The sequence below is a fragment of the Mastomys coucha genome, unplaced genomic scaffold (assembly GCF_008632895.1).
Source record: "Mastomys coucha isolate ucsf_1 unplaced genomic scaffold, UCSF_Mcou_1 pScaffold6, whole genome shotgun sequence".
Classification (NCBI taxonomy): Eukaryota; Metazoa; Chordata; class Mammalia; order Rodentia; family Muridae; genus Mastomys; species Mastomys coucha.
In genome coordinates this window covers 39364800-39385083 of record NW_022196912.1, presented here as the reverse complement: position 1 = coordinate 39385083, position 20284 = coordinate 39364800, and the positions used below count along the sequence as shown (strand labels likewise).

At 48.1% G+C, this 20284-nt stretch overlaps 1 protein-coding gene, 2 non-coding genes and 1 pseudogene across 3 annotated transcripts; all 4 read right to left on the bottom strand.

Moving 5' to 3' along the window:
* Positions 1-4379: 4379 nt before the first annotated feature.
* Positions 4380-11339, bottom strand: Odc1 (ornithine decarboxylase 1). The gene is made up of 12 exons (XM_031356599.1): positions 11072-11339; positions 9056-9152; positions 8849-8966; positions 8448-8621; positions 8140-8312; positions 7812-7946; positions 7632-7713; positions 7386-7469; positions 6289-6451; positions 6095-6207; positions 5794-6008; positions 4380-5255 (listed from the first exon to the last, which is right to left on the bottom strand). The coding sequence occupies exons 3-12, from the start codon at positions 8948-8950 to the stop codon at positions 5111-5113; spliced, it is 1386 nt and encodes a 461-aa protein (XP_031212459.1). The 5' UTR covers positions 8951-8966; positions 9056-9152; positions 11072-11339; the 3' UTR covers positions 4380-5110.
* On the bottom strand, positions 6665-6828 carry LOC116081372. Its single transcript, XR_004114860.1, has one exon. It is a non-coding gene; the product is annotated as a U1 spliceosomal RNA (small nuclear RNA).
* On the bottom strand, positions 9978-10113 carry LOC116081302. Its single transcript, XR_004114806.1, has one exon. It is a non-coding gene; the product is annotated as a small nucleolar RNA SNORA42/SNORA80 family (small nucleolar RNA).
* A 3711-nt stretch (positions 11340-15050) lies between the features above and the next one.
* On the bottom strand, positions 15051-15219 carry LOC116081390 (annotated as a pseudogene).
* Positions 15220-20284: the final 5065 nt, after the last annotated feature.

Genomic DNA, 20284 nt, shown 5'->3' with positions numbered 1-20284 from the left:
TGTGTGTGTGTGTGTGTGTATGTGTGTGTGTAATTTGCCCCTTATCTTGAGATGGACACTAGCTTTCACTAGCTTTCAGGCTTATTTATACTGGAGCCAGGTGGTGGCAGCACATGCCTTTAATCCTAGCACTCAGGAAGTCAAGGCAGGCAGATTTCTGAGTTTGAGGCCTGGTCTACAGAGTGAGTTCCAGGACAGTCAGAGTTACACAGAAAAAGAAAAGAAAAAAAAAATCTTGTCTCAAAAACAACAAAAAGCAATCTAAATAAAATTAAGAAGGAAAATATGGGTTACAGCTCCTTCTGTACACATTAAGATGTGGATCCTGAGGGTCTTTGCAGACCTGCCTGGTCAGGAACTCATTAAATCTCTGTGCTTCCTCCGTCTACTTCTGCCCAGGAGAAAGGGGAGGGGAGTAGCCACAAAGATGATGGCCACATGCCAAGCAAGAAGCCCAGCTCACAGGAGAGGAAAGGACCCCAGAATGAACCCTGAATTCTCACCTATGCAGCAAGGGTCCCTGACAGGCTCTTTCTCCTTCTGGAAGCAGACTCTGTGGAAGAGGAGGAAGAGGAAGAGGAGGAAGAGGAGAAAGAGGAGAAAGAGAGAGGAGGAGGGAGTAGCCTCTTAAAAGTTTCTTGGTCCTGCTCTCTTGCCTCTGGGATCCCAGAGCCTCTGCTGTTCTGTGCAGGCACCTGGGGAAAGATACCGTTCTCATGGTTGCGCGATATCCTTTAATGTTATAGATTGACCTGTAGTTTACCTTCCCAAGCAAGGCTTTTTTTTTTTTTTAATTTTTTTATTTATTTTATATAAGTACACTGTAGCTGTCTTCAGACACACCAGAAGAGGGCATCAGATCTCATTACAGATGGTTGTGGGCTACCATGTGGTTGCTGGGAATTGAACTCAGGACCTCTGGAAGAGCAGTCAGTGCTCTTAACCCCTGAGCCGTCTCTCCAGTCCCCTAAGCAAGGCTTCTTATGCCCTGACTCAAAAGCACCGGAGTACAAACAAGATCTTTAGTTTTTCTGTGAGACTCAGGTGCAAGTCTGATGGGCCGTGAATGAGTCACATGACTCAGGCCAGGCCTCTGTCCTCCCTGGGAGCTGTTTGTCCTGAAAGCTGAAGTGCTGAGCAGCCTACTGTGATATCCTGGGGCAGGTGAGGTACCCAGAGGCACAACCTGACCTCAAGCTTTCAGTAGGGCTGAGGGAAAGCACATGGTTGCCAGGCCCATCTCCACAAGACCCTTCTGTAGGGATGTGGATGTAAGGAGAGAGTCAGGTACTGGGGATGGGAGTGAGTGGGTGGTAATAGGCAGGACCATGCAAAGGAAAGCCTTGGTGTGCTCTGCCTCTGGCTCAGAGCCAATCAGCAGAGACGACTACACTGAGACACCCAAATCTCTGGACCCTATTCCCAGGGCACATGGGAACAGGCAGGCCAGATGTGCATGTACAAATGTGGCGTGGGCACAGGGGAAGGCCTGGGATACTTCAGAAAGCCACGGCCGCAGGCTTTACCTGCTGAAGGGACAAAAGAGATAGCGAAACAGAGGCCGAAGACGACCCACAGGAGGTCCCTGGAAGTCCTACTGAGGTCGGGATGAGGGTTGGGAGAATCTGGAGAGGGACCAAATCTGTTTGGAGTCTTCCTTCAGAGGGGAGGTTGGCTCCTAGCCAACTAGCTACACCTTAAACACTAGGTGCTGCTGCCCTCTGGTGGCCATGCCCAGGACTGTCTCAGGCCGCACAACTAATAAGTCTCCCAAGGCCTGGTCTTAACAACCAGGCTTTCTGTCTCTCTCCTGTGCCTGTGGACTCATAAGGATGCCGAGGCCCACAGAAGCACCTGACTTGCAGAAGGCAAGGCCAGGATCCTGGAACTAAAGACTCAGAAGTCCTGTCAAGCTGCCGAGTTAAATGAGATAATAAACCACAAATAATGTTTCTTAATAGGTTCCAGGTAATATCTTAAAATTTACTTGCTAAATGTGGTCTCTCTGTCTATAAATCAAGAGCTGGGCACGCACAGCTGCCAAGACAGGTTGGTAACAAGAGAGAACAGGTCACATCACAGGCAGCCCAGGCTTTAGCATACCAGCTACCTCGTAGAGGCACACTCCTGCCCAGACACTCGGAACCCAGCTTCCTATGCCTTCTCCTAAGGGGTTGTCAAGCATGGAGGCCCAGCAGGTTCCACCGTAGAAACACTTTAGGTCAGCTGGGCAGTGGTGGTGGACACTTTTAATACCAGCACTAGGGAGGTAGGGGCTGGCGGATCTGAGTTTGAGGCCAGCCTGGTCTACATAAAACCCCTTCTCTCACCAGCATCAGTAATGTTTTAGGTTTATGGCTAGGGATATCTTAGTTATTGTTTCTTTTTTTCTGTAGCTGTGACAGAACACTGGCCAAAAGTAACTTGAGAAGGGAAAGGTTTGATTGGCTTATAGACCATTGACAGGTTATTTCTCCTCCGGTGAAATGTGCTAATTCAGGCCAGATTCAATTATATTAAAGGCAGGTTTGTTGGGAAGCTGCTCTCAGGTCACTGGCCCCAAGGACTGAGGCCAGGGGAATTTCATTGGGAGAGGGGAGAGAGGGGAAGAGAGTGTGTGCAGAGAGATGGGACAGAGGGAAAGAGAGGGAGGAAGGGAGGGAGGGAGGGAGGGTTGGGGGCAGGGTATGCTGGGTAGGAACCTAAGGTCCAGTCTGCTTTGATATGAAAATTTGTGCCTCAGTCTCTTGCCCCGACCTGAAACCAAACAACCAACATGGAGGGAAGCCAGGTCAGAGAGGAACTAGATAGAGTAGAAATGGAGAAATGCCACCTATGGGCAAGTCCTAGAAATAGCACTGGCTCAATCCCACTGTAGATGAGGTAGCTAGAGGCACTCTGTGCCTAGAAAGGATGGGGCCAGTCTCAGCTGGGTCTGTCTGGCTCCAGGCCCAACTCAGTCCACGAGCAGTTCCAGGGCCACAAGTGCTCTGGGCTGCCCCTGCCTGCTTCTATTTGGGCAGGGAATAAAGTAGAGGACAGAGTTTCAGAGGCTAGTGAGATAGTCCAGTGAGGAAAAGCTCTTGCCTTGTAAGCATGAGATCCCAAGTTTGATCCCAGCACCCACATACAAACCAGGTGGCAGAGGCCTGTAAGAGGTGGCCTCTGGAGCGATGGAGACAGAGGATCCCTAGGCTTGCTGACCACCAGTATAGCCAGTGAGAGGCCCTGTCAGAGGTGGATCACTGGGACTTGTGGGCTGCCAACCTAGCTCCAAGTTCAACTTTTTTTTTTTTTAAAGACTTATATGTAAGTACATTGTAGCTGTCTCATTAGGAGCATCAGATCTCACTATGGATGGTTGTGAGCCACCGTGTGGTTGCTGGGATTTGAACTCATGACCTCTAGAAGAGCAGTGTTCTTAACTGCTGAGCCATCTCTCCAGTCCCCCCAGGTTCAGCTTCTTTCAAGGGACTTCAAATGACACAACAGGACATCTGATATTCTCCTCTGGTACTGCCCACCCCTCTCCTGATACATCACACACATAAACTGGAGAAGTGTTCGAGGAAGAGATCAAGGTCAGTCTCTGGCCTCCACACATGTAGAAGCACCCATACAAGCATGCATGTATATACATAAGCCAAAAAGATAGTTTCAAGGTCAGGGTTGGATCCACCCTGCTGACTGAGAACAAAGTCAAAGCTTCCTTCCTGACCTGCCTGAGCGTGCCTGTCTTCTAGAACTCAACTCCTTTCACGGCAAGCAACCCAAAGCCTTTAGCCTGCTAGACACCCACTCCATCAGGGCTGAGGAGCTGCCTTTGCCAGAGAAAGAACTGTTTCTTCAGGTCAAACTTTTATGTTCAAAAAACTGCTCTCAGCTGGGAGGTGGTGGCACACGCCTTTAATCCCAGCACTTGGGAGGCAGAGGCAGGCGGATTTGAGTTTGAGGCCAGCCTGGTCTACAGAGTGAGTCCCAGGACAGCTAGGGCTATACAGGTTTATTTAGCTAATAAAGCCATAGCTCTGTGCCTGGGAAAGGAGACTCTGAAGAAGCAGCAGCTCTTGGATGGAGGTACAAGTAGCTCAAACTTCAGACAGACCCATGGGCAGTGCTTCACACTCTAGATGACAGGTTGGCAGCTTTACTCAGCCACTCTAACTTTTGCTTGGGATAGAGCCTGTAGAGTGTAGCTCACACTGGTCTGTCTCCCAGAACTGTGATCATAGGATATGACTGCCCCTCCTTCTGACCTACTGGTTTTCAATGCTAACTAGTTTAAGAGCCTGGCATACTTTGGGGAGGCAACAGGTATGTGTGTAAACTGAGCAAGACTATAATATAAAAGATCAAGGTAAAGATTTACAACACAGTAGTTGCTGTTGTTGAATTTATTCCAGGAGGTTGACTGCCAAATGCTGTATGATACTTCCAACTGTTACTAGGTGGTGATGCAGGTGAAGTTAAGGGTTGAGGGAACAGTCAGGGTTTCTGCAGGCAAGGTTCAGAGAGCCTCGGATGCCCTCCCTAGGAAGTGGCCATGCCAACACTAGGCAGATGACATTCCTTACCAACAGTCTCTGGGCACCAACGTTCACAGCCAACTGCACACACTTGGGATGGGCTAAGCAGACTGATGCTGTACAGAGGGCACAGCCTTGTGCCATCCACCTCTCTGCTCTGCTGAGCTGAGCTATACTCAGCTGTGATAGAGCAGCCTGTGCAGAAGTCTGTGCTTTCTTTAAGGGATACTTGCAAACATTTCCCAATGCCCAATTATTTCAAGATACTTTATTTTCAAAATGGGTCACAACATAAGCCTTTGGCCCATTCTGCCAATGTACAAGCTACAAATGCTTGTTCAGCAGCTGAGGGGCACACGTTAGTATCATGTCTGAAAAGTGAATAAAAATCCATATAAAACAATATTCAAAGTTTCCATAGGAACACAGTAAGTGTGACCCCCATCTCCTAGCCTTCCATACTGCATTGGTGCCAACCCTACTCTTACAAAGACATTCCAAACTAGCAGTAATTAAGTTAAATGGTCCCCCCAAATGCCTTAATTCAAGCTAAACTTGCAGGTAAGGAGCTACAAGAATGGCATCTATACATTGATTCTAGCAGAAGCACAGGCTGCAGGGTGATGGTCCATCCCGCTCTCCTGGGCACAAGACATGGGCAGAGTGCCATCATCCTGCTCTTCCACTTCCGGCGGGAAGCCATGGCTCTGGATCTGCTTCATGAGTTGCCTGAAAACAAAGTGGTAGATATATTCAAAACCCAAGCATCTCCAAATTGGGCTGCATCCCAAGAGATCTGATGCCTCACCCTTTGTAGTACCTCACCAGGAAACAATCCAATGCATCATAGGTCACATATGATAACCTGACTATTTTAGTTCTATTAACATTTAAGTTGCAAAGGAATCTAATTGCTTTTAGTTCTAAGACCTTTCCTAGTAAAAATCTGAAGATGAGCAGTATTACTGGAGAACTCCCATCCATTTATCTGTATTTAGCTCAAGGTAAAAAAAAAAATTCTTATCAAAGACAAAAACCAAGTACAAATTCAGTCATTTTCTTGAGACAGGCTAGCTTCAAGCAAGTTAATCAAGGCCAATCCCTCAAATGATCCTTCCCCTCAGCATGCATTGTCTTCCCTATAGTATGTGTATGTGTGCACCAGGGATAGAGCCCAGGGATAGCTTCTGACTCGTGGTAGGCAAACTAAATATTCCACCACCGAGCAACTGAAAGAAAGAGCACAAGCAGGCACAACCTCACTTACCACATTGGCCGTGACATTACATAGTAGATGTTTGGCCTCTGGAACCCATTGAAAGTAGAAGCAGCAGCAACAGTGTATGCACCCATGTTCTCAAACAGCATCCAATCACCCACATGCAATTCAGGCAGGTTACAGCGCTCAACGATCCGATCAAGGCCATCACATGTTGGTCCCCAGATGCTGGATGAGTAATACTTCTCATCTGGTTTGGGTCTCTAGATGTAGATAGAAGACATTGTTCTTTAATATCCCTGCATCCTGTCCATCATTCTCACTGCTAGAGAACATGCTAGGAACTTACCTTCTGCAGCAGGGCCTTCACATGTGCATGATCATAAAGAATGCAGTTAAAGGATCCATACACTCCATCATTCACGTAATACATGAAGGTTTGCTCATTTGACTCATCTTCATCTAGAAAAACAGATCACTCTAATTACCACACAGCACATCAACTTTCAGTTATCCTACATGACTCATCCTGCCACCACATACCGTCAGAGCCGGGCTGCTCCTTCCACATGGTTTTTTTGGCAATGATGTTGACTGCAAGTGTGAAAGCTGACGCGACATAGTATCTGCCTGGCTCAGCTATGATTCTCACTCCAGAGTCTGACGGGAAGTACTTGTCCAGAGCTGGGTTGATTACACTGGTAATCTAAGAGGGAGAGAAGGGAGCAGCTGTTTGTTATGCAGTTGATATAGAGGAGAAAGATCACACTGCTGTGTTTAAGGAACAGGACATGACCCAGCAGGTCTGTCATCAGGCAACAGAAGCAACAAACATCTCTCTCTCTCCCTGGAAATCAGTCTCTACACTATTTCCCATTCCCCTCAATCTTTCTAACACATGAATAGGTTCCCCCCCCTCCAGGGGAGAGCGCAAACACAGTCCCCCACTACCACAAATTATGCAGTTGAGTTTCCTGCATTTGGGGAAATCACAGGGGTCAGCACATCCGGAGTGCAATGGATAAGCCTCGCCCTGGGAAAACCACCTTCGTGATCATGGTATCTCCCCTGCCAGGTAAGTATGAATAGGTTTTTTGGTTTTTTGAGACAGGGTTTCTCTATATAGCCTTGGCTGTCCCGAAACTAACTCTGTAGACCAGGCTGGCCTTGCACTCACGCCTTTGCCTCCCAAGTGCTGGGATTAAAGGCATGCGCCACCACTGCTCAGCATGAATAGTTTTATTAAATAGCAAAAAATAAATTACAAAAAAGGGGTCAAATGCAGAAATAATTCTGTTAACAAATACATGCCAACAAGATAAACCTCCTTCTACCCTGCCTACCTCACATAATTGTTCAAATAGTAACACAAGCACTGAACAATGGCTTCATTTCCTAAGAGAAATTTCCATATTTCAAAATATATGGAAGACAGGGATGATAGTACAAGCTGAGGCAGGAGAACTGAAAGCTCAGTGCCAGCCTGGGCTATAGTCTCAAAAATAAGACAGTGGGAATGCAACGCCAGGCCACTTATTTGTTTGGCAGCTTTTAATCTCAGTAAAAACACCAAACTGGAACTTGTTATATATATAAAAAACACCCTCCGTAGGTTATTCATTAATGAATGGTGCAATTACCTCTTCAAATTTAAGCTTTGTATCTTCAGATCCAGGAAAGCCACCACCAATATCAAGCAGATGCATGCTGAAACCCACTTCTGTCTAAAACCAAGAAAATTCAGACATCAAATTGCCAGATTCATGAGTTTAAATGCACGACAGATGGGTTTAAAATCTGTTACACAGAAGGCTTCTACAAGAGGCAAATTCTAGACTCGGGAGTTATTTCAGACAGCCCCTCTCCCATGAGTCCCATGTACTTACTCCCATGTCAAATACACAGCGGGCATCTGACACTGCCTGCACGAAGGTCTCAGGATCAGTACATCCACTGCCCACATGGAAGCTGAAATAGAAACAGGATGTTCTTTGACTAGTTCTCAGAGAAAGAAAGGGCCTTAAAATTTAATGTCTCAGCCTGTAATGACATCACTGAGATCTCACCTGACACCAATGACGTCAATATTTAGCTCTTTTGCCCGTTCCAAGAGAAGCCTGCTGGTTTTGAGTGTGGCACCAAACTTAACACTGAGGCGACAAACTGCTTTGGAATCATCAGTGGCAATCCGCAAAACCAACCTAGGTGGAAGTACACTAAGTAAGTGCTCTACACATGCTCATCCACACTCAGGAGCCCAAGTGTAGGTGCTGCTGCTGCTTGGGAGTCTAACCCAGGGGCTTAGACTCGTTCTACTACGTATAGGAATAAAGGAACCAAGATTTGAATCTGTCCAACAAGGACCGGCCTTTTACGCTCAATCAGAAGACTCACTTTGCCTTTGGATGTGCTCTGGCAACTTTCATCAATTCAATTTCACTGTCAAAAGTCATCATCTGGACTCCGTTACTGGCAGCATACTTGATTTGAGACACTTGTTTACAAGGATTTGCATAGATAATCCTCTCTGGAGGCACCCCAAGCCCCTGCACCAACTGTATTTCAGTCTGAAAGAGAAGATGAGTGTTGGGCTGTATACAGAGTTTGACAAACAGAAGCACAGTTATCATGTGCACCTCAGCTTATTAATAACATTTATTAACACAACTGATGCCTCCTTGGGGTAGGGTGAGCAGTCTTACCTTGCTTGCACAGTCAAATCCTGTACCAATGGCAGCTAGCGTTCTCACTATGGCTTTGCTGTCGTTACACTTGACTGCGTAAAAGGGAGTGACCCGGGGAAGAGCTTTTAGCCACCTCAGATGCTTCTTTAGAATGTCTCCGAGATCCGCAACATAGAAAGCATCCTTATCGTCCTGGAATGAGAACAGGTTGAGGGACCTCATTAACAGTCTTGCAGCTGGCCACACAGAAAACCCTCTTTCCCTTCCTTCCTTCCCTAATCAGATCCTATCCCTGTTAGCAGTCACATGTCATGACCAGCCACTAGACAGTCCACAGTCAATCAGATTCTCTAGAGAGAAATGCTCACTTGTGCTAAGAACTCTCAGCAGAGCTGTAGCCCTGGGCTTCCCAGACTTACAGAGGAAGAGACTTCATTGATTTTTTGGTCCAGAATGTCCTTAGCAGTAAAGCCTTCATCGAGGATATGGCAGTCAAACTCGTCCTTAGTAAAGCTGCTCATGGTTTTCAATGTGCCTCTGAAATAGAGCAAGCTGCAAGTGAGTGTGAATGCACTCAAAGTCTTAGCAATACTTTAACACAAATCCACAAGCAAACTGATACTTACACAGAAAACCTAGAGATGGAATTAAATTATCTCCAGATCCTCACAAGGCCAACTTATCCAAGAACTCTGAAGCTGTCTCCTTGGAGCGGTGGAAACACTAGTGAGTAGAAACACAAGATGTTGCTAGCTCCCTTGGAATCTTACCATTAAAGGTTACACATTGCAACAGTATACCAGAGTTGGCAGGTGAAATAAAGTACCTAGGACAGGAAGATCAACTGTGGGGTGGGAATCCCAGTGCCTAGGTGAGTAGACCCAAACCTCTGCAGGACTCAAATAGATTCCGCTGTTCAAAACTGAATGCCACAGCTCTATACACACAGGGCATCTCAGTCCCAGCCCCTCTCCAAAACAGTGTGTCTCAGAAGCATCTGCATACAGTTCAATTACTAGCATTAACAGTATATTACCTGTTCCTATCTGTTTCATTTCTGAGCCATTCCATCTCTTCAGAAACTCCAAATGGCATACAGTTAACAACATGCAGCCTTGAAAATGTCTCATTGATTCCTACTTTAAGAGTTCTGCTGAATGATCTTTAGTGAATGCAATGCATCATCATCTATCTAGAGTACTCAAACTTCAGTGAACAATTCATAAAAATTTTCCCTAAGGAACTTTTATGCAGTACTAGCATTTTAAAAAAAAACCTTCAAATCAACAAGGTATTGTTAGTTACTGTTATGAGATACCAGTATTCTAGAGCCTGTATTGCCTACCAAATGAGCACTTCTGGGAGTCCAACCGTCCTCAAATGCCTTCTAATATCCACTAAGTTATGGATAATAACCATATGGAAGGAACTTTTGGCCAAGTTTATGACTAACAAAAATAAGCAAGATCACCATGCTTAACAATAAAACCTTCTGTATGGGCCTTATGAAATGGACAACTGTAAGCGGCCAAGTAAAACGTTTTTTTCCACTGTGTGACCCACTTCAGTGCCAGCAGCCTACAGGTACAGAGGCCGGGCAATGGTTAAGAGCCACAGTTTGCTTTAGCATGGGACACTATGAGAGGCCCATGGGAATGAGCCTGCCATAAATCCAAATCCATGCATGGTAAAAGGGCTTTAAGCCTTAATGTAATGAGACCTTTGGCACTGTCTAAACCTCTCCTAAGTGAAGAGTAGAGAAAAGCGCCAGCCAACTCGTTGTATACCATTTACAACTAATGAATGGGGTTTGGCAGTAACTTTGTAATTTTTGGTCTCGTTAAGTGTTTTCCAGGCTTAAACCTTCCGGCTTAAACCTGAAAAGCTTCCTTTAAGAGATCATTTACTGTTTTGGCCTTCCTATATCTTTGCCTAAATAATATAATACATAAAATCTGAGAAAAAAACCCGTTACTAACACATTTTGGTATGGGAAACCAAAATCGTGTTAAACAAGAGGGTAACTCTGGAAGATACGAGCCAATGAAAACAAAAAAAGAATTCAGTCAAATTCTGCCTGATCTTAGGTTTGAATAAAACAAACCACTGCATTCTTTGTCCCCTCCCAGACATTCCTGACAGGCTCTGCTCCCCACACCTCTTCCAGTTATTGAGGATTCCCGGGACAGCCGGGAGCCAGTTTTTCTCCCTAAACCACGAAGTCACTCAAGGAGTTCTAATTTCAAGTCACAGCTGGTGAGTATTCATTAGCAGTGACTCCCAGACTAAATTAGGTCCGGCAACTTCCACTTCGGGTCATCGGCTCTGCTCTGTACACGTAGCAGAAACTAAAGAAAGCAAGCAGGAAACTAACTGCAGGACGGCTGCTCGCGGCCGCACTCCCCTGCACCTGCCGCGGGCTCGCCCTCCATCACTGTCCGGGCAAGCGGAGCGCTGAGCCGGGCTGACGCGATGCGGGCTCCCACGGGGGCTCCCGGGGCTTGCAGCCGAGAGCCAGGAGCAGCTGCCTTCAGGGCGGCGGCTCGCAAGGTCACCGGCCCCGGGCCACGTGTCCCCGGCCGGCGGCCGCAGTCCGGGCCTCGCGACACGTGGCCGCACATCCTTCCCCGCGTCCCGCTCACCTCACAGCACCGTGGCGCGGCTAGCCGGACCCATGGAGACGCCGCCGCCGCCAAACCCCGAGGAGCGCCTGGCCGTCCGCCCGCCGCCGCCCCGTCAGCCGCCTCGTCGAGCCCGCCGCAGACGCCGACCCGAGGTGGCGCCGAGCTGCTGGCTGAGGGCGGCCGGCGGCGGCGGCTAGCAGGGACTGACAAAGCCCGACAGCGCGACGCGCCGCCTACTTATACGCCGAGCACGTCGTCATGGAGACGCACCAGCTCAAACCAGCCGCGATCGGTTCCGGCCGGGAGGCGCGGGGGAGGGGCGGGGACTCGGCGGCGGCCAACCCCGGTCCGGGCGCCGGAGGCGGGAGGCGCGGGCCTGGCGCGTTAGCGGGGCGGGGCGCAGCGCGTGCCCACCCACCGGCCCATCCGCCCGTGCTCCCCGCCCGGCCTCGTGCCGGACACGCCCTGCGGCAGGCCCGCGCACGCGCACCGCACCACTCGTCCCTGCTGCCAGCTTGCCGCAGGGCCCTCTGGGCAGCGGGCGGCATCGGCTGGCGCATGCGCACAGGCACCTGGTCTCCTATCTCTCACCCCCACCTCCAACCTCTCTGCCTGTGCACACACCCTCTGTCCCCCTATCCTAACGGCTGAGCCCTGGCCTGGAAGACTAGCAAAATTCTTCCTCGGCTTTACATTCAGCGGGTGGTGTTCCCTAGCGGGGCAGGCGGGATCGCAGGTGCAAGCGGAGGATTGATGGGCCGTGAGTTGTGTGCGAGCCACGTAGACTAGATTTGGTGGCGCAGAGTGACCCCGCATTACGACCCTGTACGCCTGTGTACGAAAGCTTGCTGAGAGACAAGCCGGCAGAAGCTGGCTGGCCACTCCATGTTATGTTGGTGGCTTCCAACTAGATGTTAAAGAACTAGTTGCATGCTAAGATAACGCCTTCTATCAAAGCAAGAGTCGTACTTAAAGGCGTGTTAGGGACTAGGTTAGAGGTTGTGGGGTTTCGGGCCACCGCTGTCCCTTATTCTGTTTACAGTAGTCTTTCAGGGTAGCTACAACCAATACGCTTTGCGAAGCCTGAATGCGAAGAGAGTCTGGGCAGTAACTTTGTATCCCCCAAAGTTACATCGTTAAAGAACAAGTGCGACTGACTGGGTACTTACATTTTCAGTATCGGAAGGACACACGGATACTCCAATTTGTTACGATGTATACGATGTTGATGGTTTGTTAAATCTCAATTAAAACCCCTCTCCCAGCCCAAAGGTTGGGACACCAGAGGAGCACCAAAAAAACAAACAAACAAACAAAACTAACTTGAATCACAGCAAAATAAAAAACTTGAAGAAGCTTTTTGAGACCTGAGCAGGACCAGGTGACCCACGCCTTTAATCCCAGCACTCAGGCAGAGGCAGGCTTTTTGTATGGTTTGGGGAGGGGTAGGCGGGGGGGGGGGGGGGGGGTGTTTGTTTTTGAGACCTGGCTTCTCCCTGTAGCCCTGGCTGTACTGGAACTCTCTCTGTAAACAGGCTGTCCTTGAACTCAGAGATCCTCCTGCCTCTGCCTCAGGGGGCTGGGATTAAAGGTCCCTTCTCTGACCAGCTAGATCTCTGTAAATTTGAAAACAGCATAGTCTACAAAGAGCTCCAGGCCAACCAAGGCTACATAGTGAGACCCTATCACAAAACCAAACCAAACCAACCAACCAAACAAACCCCATTGTGGCTTTTCTTCAGAGGTCCCTAGAGGAAATCCACAATCTAGCTCCACTCCCAAATTGTTGTGCAGTTTTGTGCAAGTCTAGGTCTCATGTACCCAAGGGTCTTTTGCAACCACAAAGTCCTGGGAGGAAAACCTTAGTCTACACTTCTGGGCCCCGAGCATACATAGCCCATGGATATTTGTTGAATGAGTGAATGAAAGAACAAGTGATTCTGCAGAAAGAAACAAGAGCCACCAAAGCATCAAGCAAGATGTCCATACAACGATGGGATAGGCATTACACTCTTGGGCACTCTTCCCTTCCTTAGTTTTATATAATCCTGGAGCAGTCACAAGGTGCCACAAAGAGCAGAAGGGTATGGGATCCCCTCCTAAACAACTCTTTTCTTCCCCAAGAACTGGATTAGCTGTCAAGACCCACCAGAGAACATACAGCCCCAGGCATTCAATTAGCACCTTTATCTCTGTGATGGGAGATAAGCAGAGTATTTTAGTTTTGGAAACCTTACCTGGGAAGGAGAGCACCGACTGGTCTGGGTCAGGAAGACGAGGAGACCATTCCAAATTATATGAACTACTCTGGCTCTATCACAACTGCCCGTGTGTATGGCACCAACCCACCCACATTCCAATTCCTGCCCAAACCTGGGGGAGGTACATGATCCAGCTGACTGTCAGGGTGGGGACAGTAGGTAGGGAAGGAGGGGCCCATTTCCTGGGGTAGTGGCCCTACTGGCTGGTGGTAGACAGGCTCTGGCATGGAGAGGTCCACGAAGCCGGTCTGAAGGCAGCTGAGCTTGAGTCATAAGACTCAACTACTAACCTGCATTCAAGAAGACAAACCAGTGGTGACTAAACCCAGTCTTAGTCAAATGAGTGGCATTACTGACATTATTTTCACTGGGTTCCTCCCTTTCCCTACCCATTTTCCTTAAGAGAGAATCAACAAAGGCTAGGCTACCATGCAACACAAGTGCTTGCCCCTTTTTTTCCTAGGGGCAATTTGAGGCCCCAGGTTCCATTGCCATTGCCTCTCAAAAGTAGAGAGATGCGACCTTATAAAATGCCAGTGCCCTGGATGTTACCCTGACACGTGGTGAGATGCTTGTGCTCAGTTGGTGCAAAGGCACTGAAGGATAGATGAAGCCAGTGTAGGTGCTGTATTAGGGTGTCCTCCGTTACTGTCCTGCATTCTGGGGGCTATCTCTGACTTCCTTAGGGACTCTCAGCACTTGCCCATGGTAGAGCCCTGAATCTCACTCCCCTCCTTGGGGTATAAGCTCAATGTCTATAGGTGGCAATGGATGGGCCAAGTGAGAACTCAGGCCAGCACACTGAATTCTAAGAGCTCTAACTTTACTTATTATTTATTATTTATTTATTTATTTATTTTGGTTTTTCAAGACAGTGCTTCTCTGTGTAGCCCTGGCTGTCCTGGAACTCACTCTGTAGACCAGGCTAGCCCGGAACTCAGAAATCCACCTGCCTCTGCCCCCCAAGTGCTGGGATTAAAGGTGTGTGCCACCACCACCTGGCCTAACTTTATTTTTTTAAGACAGCATCTCATGAAGCTCAGGTCTTTGTGTAGCAGAACATGACCTTGAACATCTACTGCTTCCACCTCCCAAGTATACTGGGTAGTTACAAATTTAAAGAGAGCCCCTTATTATTGGGAGCGAATTAAATTGCAAAAAAGAATAACCAGCAATTGTATACAAATCCATTTACTTCGTATTGGCAAAGTCAAGGCAGGGCTTGAATGAAATGAAATGAAAATTAGTTCAGTGGTTCATGAGAAGCATATGTGACCTCCTAACAACTCCTTTCTTCCCCAAGGATGAGATTAGCTGTTGTGACCCATCAGAGGACGTGCAGCCTGAAGTAGTATTTTAGATAAGGTTTCACTGTTGTATACCTGGTTGGCCAGGAATTTTCTATATAGATAGGCTACCTTGAACTCACAGAGATCAGTATGCCTCAGCTGGGATTCAAAGTGTGGACCATCACACCTGGCTTCAAGCTAGAACTTTTTTTTTTTTTTTTTTTTTTTTTTTTTTTTTTTTTTGAGACAGAGTTTCTCTGTGTTGCCTGGGCTGTCCTAGAACTCATTCTGTAGACCAGGCTGGCCTCGAACTCAGAAATCCGCCTGCCTCTGCCTCCCAAGTGCTGGGATTAAAGGCATGAGCCTCCACCGCCCAGCTCAAGCTAGAACTCTTTAAGAGAAGAAAAAGAGCTGGGCAGTGGTGGCATATGCCTTTAATCCCAGCACTTGGGAGGCAGAGGCAGGCGGACCTCTGAGTTAGAGGGCAGCCTGGTCTACAGAATGAGTTCCAGGACAGCCAGAGCTATACAGAGAAACCCTGTCTCGGAAAAAAAAAAATTTAAACTGATAAGAACAGATACTACACTTGATCTTAGCCAAAAGGCTGAGAAGCGATAAAAAAAAAATTTAAAAAAAAATAGGAAAAGGAGGAGGAATCTGTATCCAAGGCCATATTCTGTATTCTAGAAAAAGAACAGACTAGCCAGACATGGTGGCACACACCTTTAATCCCAGTGCTTGGGAGGCAGAGGCCTGGTCTACAAAGTGAGTCTAGGACAGCCGGGACTGCTTACACTGAGAAACCTTGTCTTGAAAAGAAAGAAAAAGAGAGAAAGAGAGAGAGAGAGAGAGAGAGAGAGAGAGAGAGAGAGAGAGAGAGAAGAGCAGATAAAGTGAGGTTCCTAATATTAGGCCACATAAAGAAGTTAGCACCTGTCCTGCTAAAGATGCACAACTCAAGATACCTGGGCCATGGAGACTAGTTACTGCACAAGCCACATCTGGATATTTGACCCAAAATAGTGTTCCACTGCTGTAACTCCAGACTTGCCCTGGAATTGTGCTGAGTGTCTCTAAAGATCTAACCCTCCCTCCAAGGCAGAAAGTGTGCCGCCTCCGCTGATAATCCAAATGATGTGCCCAAGGCAGGGAAGGTAGCTTCCAAGTTGCTCTGAGCAATGGTGGCATCATCAGAAATGATGGCAATGCTCCAGAGGATCTCTTCTAAGCAACAGACACCCATGTGTAGAAGTCTCGGTATTTTTACTATGAAGGGTGAAGTTACATCATGGCCCTACCTCACCCAGGCCTGGTAGAGCTTACTGGGATGGGACCAGACAGCAAGCCCAGTAGTGGAAACTGGGACAGGACTTTCCAGCGGGCTCAGGAGCAGGTCAGTGGCCACAGAGGACGTGGCAGTGAAGTAACCCCTGTCCTGACGTTCATTTTAGTGATATCTGTGGTTTCTGTGTGAGTAATTGGCTGCTAAGAACTCCCTCCTTTTTGTGTATTCTCTGGAATTGGAGACACAAGAATCCGAGTATCTTTGGGTGGTGTGCTCATTCTGCAGGCCTGTTAAGCTCCTGTATATGAGACAACACTGGTAGGTTCCTAAGGATCTGCCAAGGACCAGCTTCTGATTCCCAAAGAAAATGGCATGGTTGCTCTTTTTTTTTTTTTTTTTTTTCCTCCCAAGTACCTAGTAATACCCACAAAGCACAACATCTCTGCTGGGTTTTCCTCCTGTCACTTTTTTTTTTTTTGGGGCTGGAGCCACACCTTTGTGGGCCCCACCTCTGGGAAGCCCCAGTGCTGACAAGCTTTGCTTTTCCTTCTGTAGCAGAGAACAGTGCCTGGATGGCACTTGCACAATCGAGGCTTCAGGAAGGTAAGCACTTTTCCTGGAGATGCTATGCGTGTCAATTTCCTGGCAAGTTGTGGCCAAGAACACCTTGAGGGGCTGCTAGGAAGAAAACGTATGAGCAAATGTGTCAGAGGGGGCATGACTGGACAAGGAGAGTCGAAGTAGGACCTCCACTTATTTCTCTGTACTTCTATGGCAGGACCCTGTCAGGCCCCAAGGAGAAAGAGAGGAGAGCCAAGGCAATCCATTCTTTTTTTTTTCTCCAAGACAGGGTTTCTCTGTGTAGCCCTGGCTGTCCTGGAATTCACTCTGTAGACAAGGCTGGCCTCGAACTCAGAAATCCACCTGCCTCTAGTCCATTCTTTTTTTAAATGTAATTTCATCTATTGTTGTTGTTGTTGTTGTTGTTGTTGTTGTCGTCATCGTCATTGTTGTTAAGTGTGCACATGCATGAGTTACAGTGCACATGTGGAGGTCAGAGGACAACCTGCAGCAGTGGGGTTACTCCTTCTATCATGTGGGGGGTTCCAGGGGTCAAACTCAGGCTATCATTTTTGGTGATTGGCACCTCTATCCCCTGAGCCATTTTACCAACTCCAGAAGTGCCCACTCTTGAGTAGTTCATGTTCAGAGGGGAGGCCTAGATTTGGGCTTTTGCTTTGTTGTGTAACTCACCCGGGGACAGTGGCTATAGGGACCCAAAGGCAGAGACATCAGAAACTACGAAGAAAAGATGCTCTGGGCTTAGAGGCATTTAAACAAAGCTGGGATGAGTTGAGAGGATCCAGGGCAAAACCAAGCTTTTGAGCACAGAGACCTGGCCACGCCAACTCTCCTTAGGGAGAAGGCTGCAGGCTGCGGGTATGTGAGCAGCAGTTCCCACTCTAGCCTCCTTTCTCATGGCCTCAACTTCATCAGGCCTAGAGAGTGTAGAAGGCAAGAGAGCCACTACATGAAGTCACAAAATCTTTCCTTCTAATGTTTTGTGCCTGGATTACCCAGGCTCCAAGAAGATAGTTTGATGGAGGTCTGAACAGGAAACCACATGACTGCAGAGAAAGGTTAGCCCCTGGGCAGGTGATAGCAGGGAGCCAAGTCCCCAAGGGGCTGTATCCTGCCTGGGCTCACCAGTGGGAACTGGGTTCACAGACAGCACTGCCTGCCTCCGTTGAGGGCACTAGAACCACCTAGGGGAGAAGGGGAGAAAATCCAGGGACAGAATAGGGCTGTCCTGGTGGAGGGTTAAGGGGAACCTGAGAGCTGTCAGGCTGAGAATGGGCTCCACCCTTTCCCAAAGGCGCATCCAAATCTTTCTAGCCATTTTCCTATACTTCCTAAGAGTTTCAATGAGCCCCTGGGGACTTTCATATCGGCTAGAGCCATATGAAAACCCAAACAAAGCCTGGCTGTCTCTCATTTTCTTCTCAAACACCGAAAGGGGAGGGTCTTCCTATACCATGGAAAACTCACTGCTTAGGGGCTGGGGCGATGACACAGCAGTTAAAAGCTCCTACTGCTTCCACAGAGGACCCACATTCAGTTCTGAGCACTCGCATGGAGGCTCCCACCACCACATTAATTTCAGAGCAATCTAATGTCCTCTGGCCTACACAAGCATCCCACATACATATTGCACATAAACTCATGCAGACACACATAGACATAGAAGTAAAAGATAATTCCTTTAAGAAGAAAAAAAATAGAGAAAAAAGAAGACCCACTGCTGTCTCCAGCCCCACCCCTCCCCTAGAGTTTTCTTTCCTTCCCAGAATAATGATTCCCTGTTCCTACTCAGTGTGAGGTTCCAACTTGTCCCACAGACTCCTTTCCAGCACACCCCTCCACTCTTCACAGACAGCAGGCATCTGCAGGCAGGTGGTCTTCCAGTTCTTTTTTGGCAGGACCTGGGAGTCTGCAGGTGAGAGGTAACCAGGCAAGACCTTTATGGAGGAAGGGATGGGAGGGGATGGGGCAGAATCAGCTACAACTCCTCAGTAAGATGGCTAGAGAATGCCTGACATGTCAAGGTCTGAAGAGATGGCTTCCTAACAGTCCAGGGAGGCAGCTAGAGTGCAACCATTTGTAATGTCTCAAGACTGGGTGCACACCCTCTATCAAAGGTCTCCTCTTATCTGTGCTTCTCTCATGGCTATACCTCAATATCCAACTGGGTTAGGACTGCCTGACGGGCTTGTGATAGACGATGTCCTGCAACAGGAAGCCCCAGGAAGAGCCCAGGCTACAGCTGAGAATGGAAGAGGTAAGACCAGGAAAGGTGAGCAGCGTAGGGGAATGGGTCCTGCCTAGTGGCTTCAGACCACCTGGCCAGCACCATCAGGAAGTGAAGGCGTCCCTCCTCCTGTGCAGGCTCCTGTCTCTTGAACTCCAGAGACCATGGCCATGTGAGACCTCATTCCACCAGGTGATGCAGTTTTTACCTTGTGCAGGAATACCAATGGATGAAACCCTTGGTCTCCCCCATTTGATGTCAGGTTACCCAAGTATCCTGCTCATAGCAGAGCTGGCACCCCAAGTCTAACTATCTAACACATGAGTGGGACACTTCAAGCAAAAAAACCCTACGCCATCAAATCACTTACAGTGGACACCAGATCTTCCCAGCTGAAGCCCCAGGTATCCCGACTCTCCAAATCCAACCATATGCACATGGCTGTTTGCCCCAAGTGAGCTCTGGAGTAATTTGTTACACAGCCATGCAACTGAAAGAAGCAACTTGGACCAGTTTTGTTTTGTTTTGTTTTGAGATAGAGTCTCTCCATATAGCCCTGGCTGGTCCTGAAAATTGGTTATGTAGATCAGACTGGCCTCAAACTCAAGAGATCTGCCTGCCCCTGTTTCTCTGAACAAAGCTGGGATTAAAGACAACCTGCCTTTCCTATCAACTGCCCCCCACATGCTCAATTTCATTATCTCTAAGGGGGAAATAACCAAGGCAGCCCCATTCTGCCTAAGCTCCACCCCACAGTTACCTGGCAACAGCTAGGTAGGCCCCTCCTCACTCTCTTGCCTTCTTACTCCCTCCGTCCCCTTGCCCCTCCCCCCTCTCCAGGTGCTCATGGTCAGCCTCTACTCCTCTACTTCTTTACTCTCTCTGCCTTTCTCTGCCTCTACTACTGTCTTGACTTCTCTCCCTAGTCCTGAATAAACTCTATTCTATATTTTACCATCAGGGACACCTTGGCATGGTAATATCCCCTACCCCCATACCTCACTACACCTCCATAGAACATAACCTCCCCTCTCTTTATCTTTTCATAAACACATCATACAGAGCTATACATTGTCCACTATATACACTTATTTACACATTTTTTAAATGTGGTGCTGGAGATCAAACCTAGGGCCTTTCAGCTGCTAAGCATACATTTCTACTAAGCATGGCAGTAGGCTTAGTCCCCGAGCCTGGTATGGTATGGGTTTTTTTGTTTGTTTGTTTTTGTTTTTGTTTTTTTTGTTTTTTGTTTTTTCGAGACAGAGTTTCTCTGTGTAACCGTGGCTGTCCTGGAACTCACTCTGTAGACCAGTCTGGCCTTGAACTCAGAAATCTGCCTGCCTCTGCCTCCCAAGTGCTGGGATTAAAGGCGTGTGCCACCACCGCCCCTGCATGGTATGGGTTTTTAAAACCTCAGAGCCCACCCCCAGTGACACAGTTCTTCAAACAAGACCACACCCATTAATTCTTCTAACCTTATCAAAGAGTTAAACTCCCTAGGGACTAAGAATTTAAATCTAGCCAGGCAGTGGTGGCACACGCCTTTAATCCCAGCACTTGGGAGGCAGAGGCAGGTGGATTTCT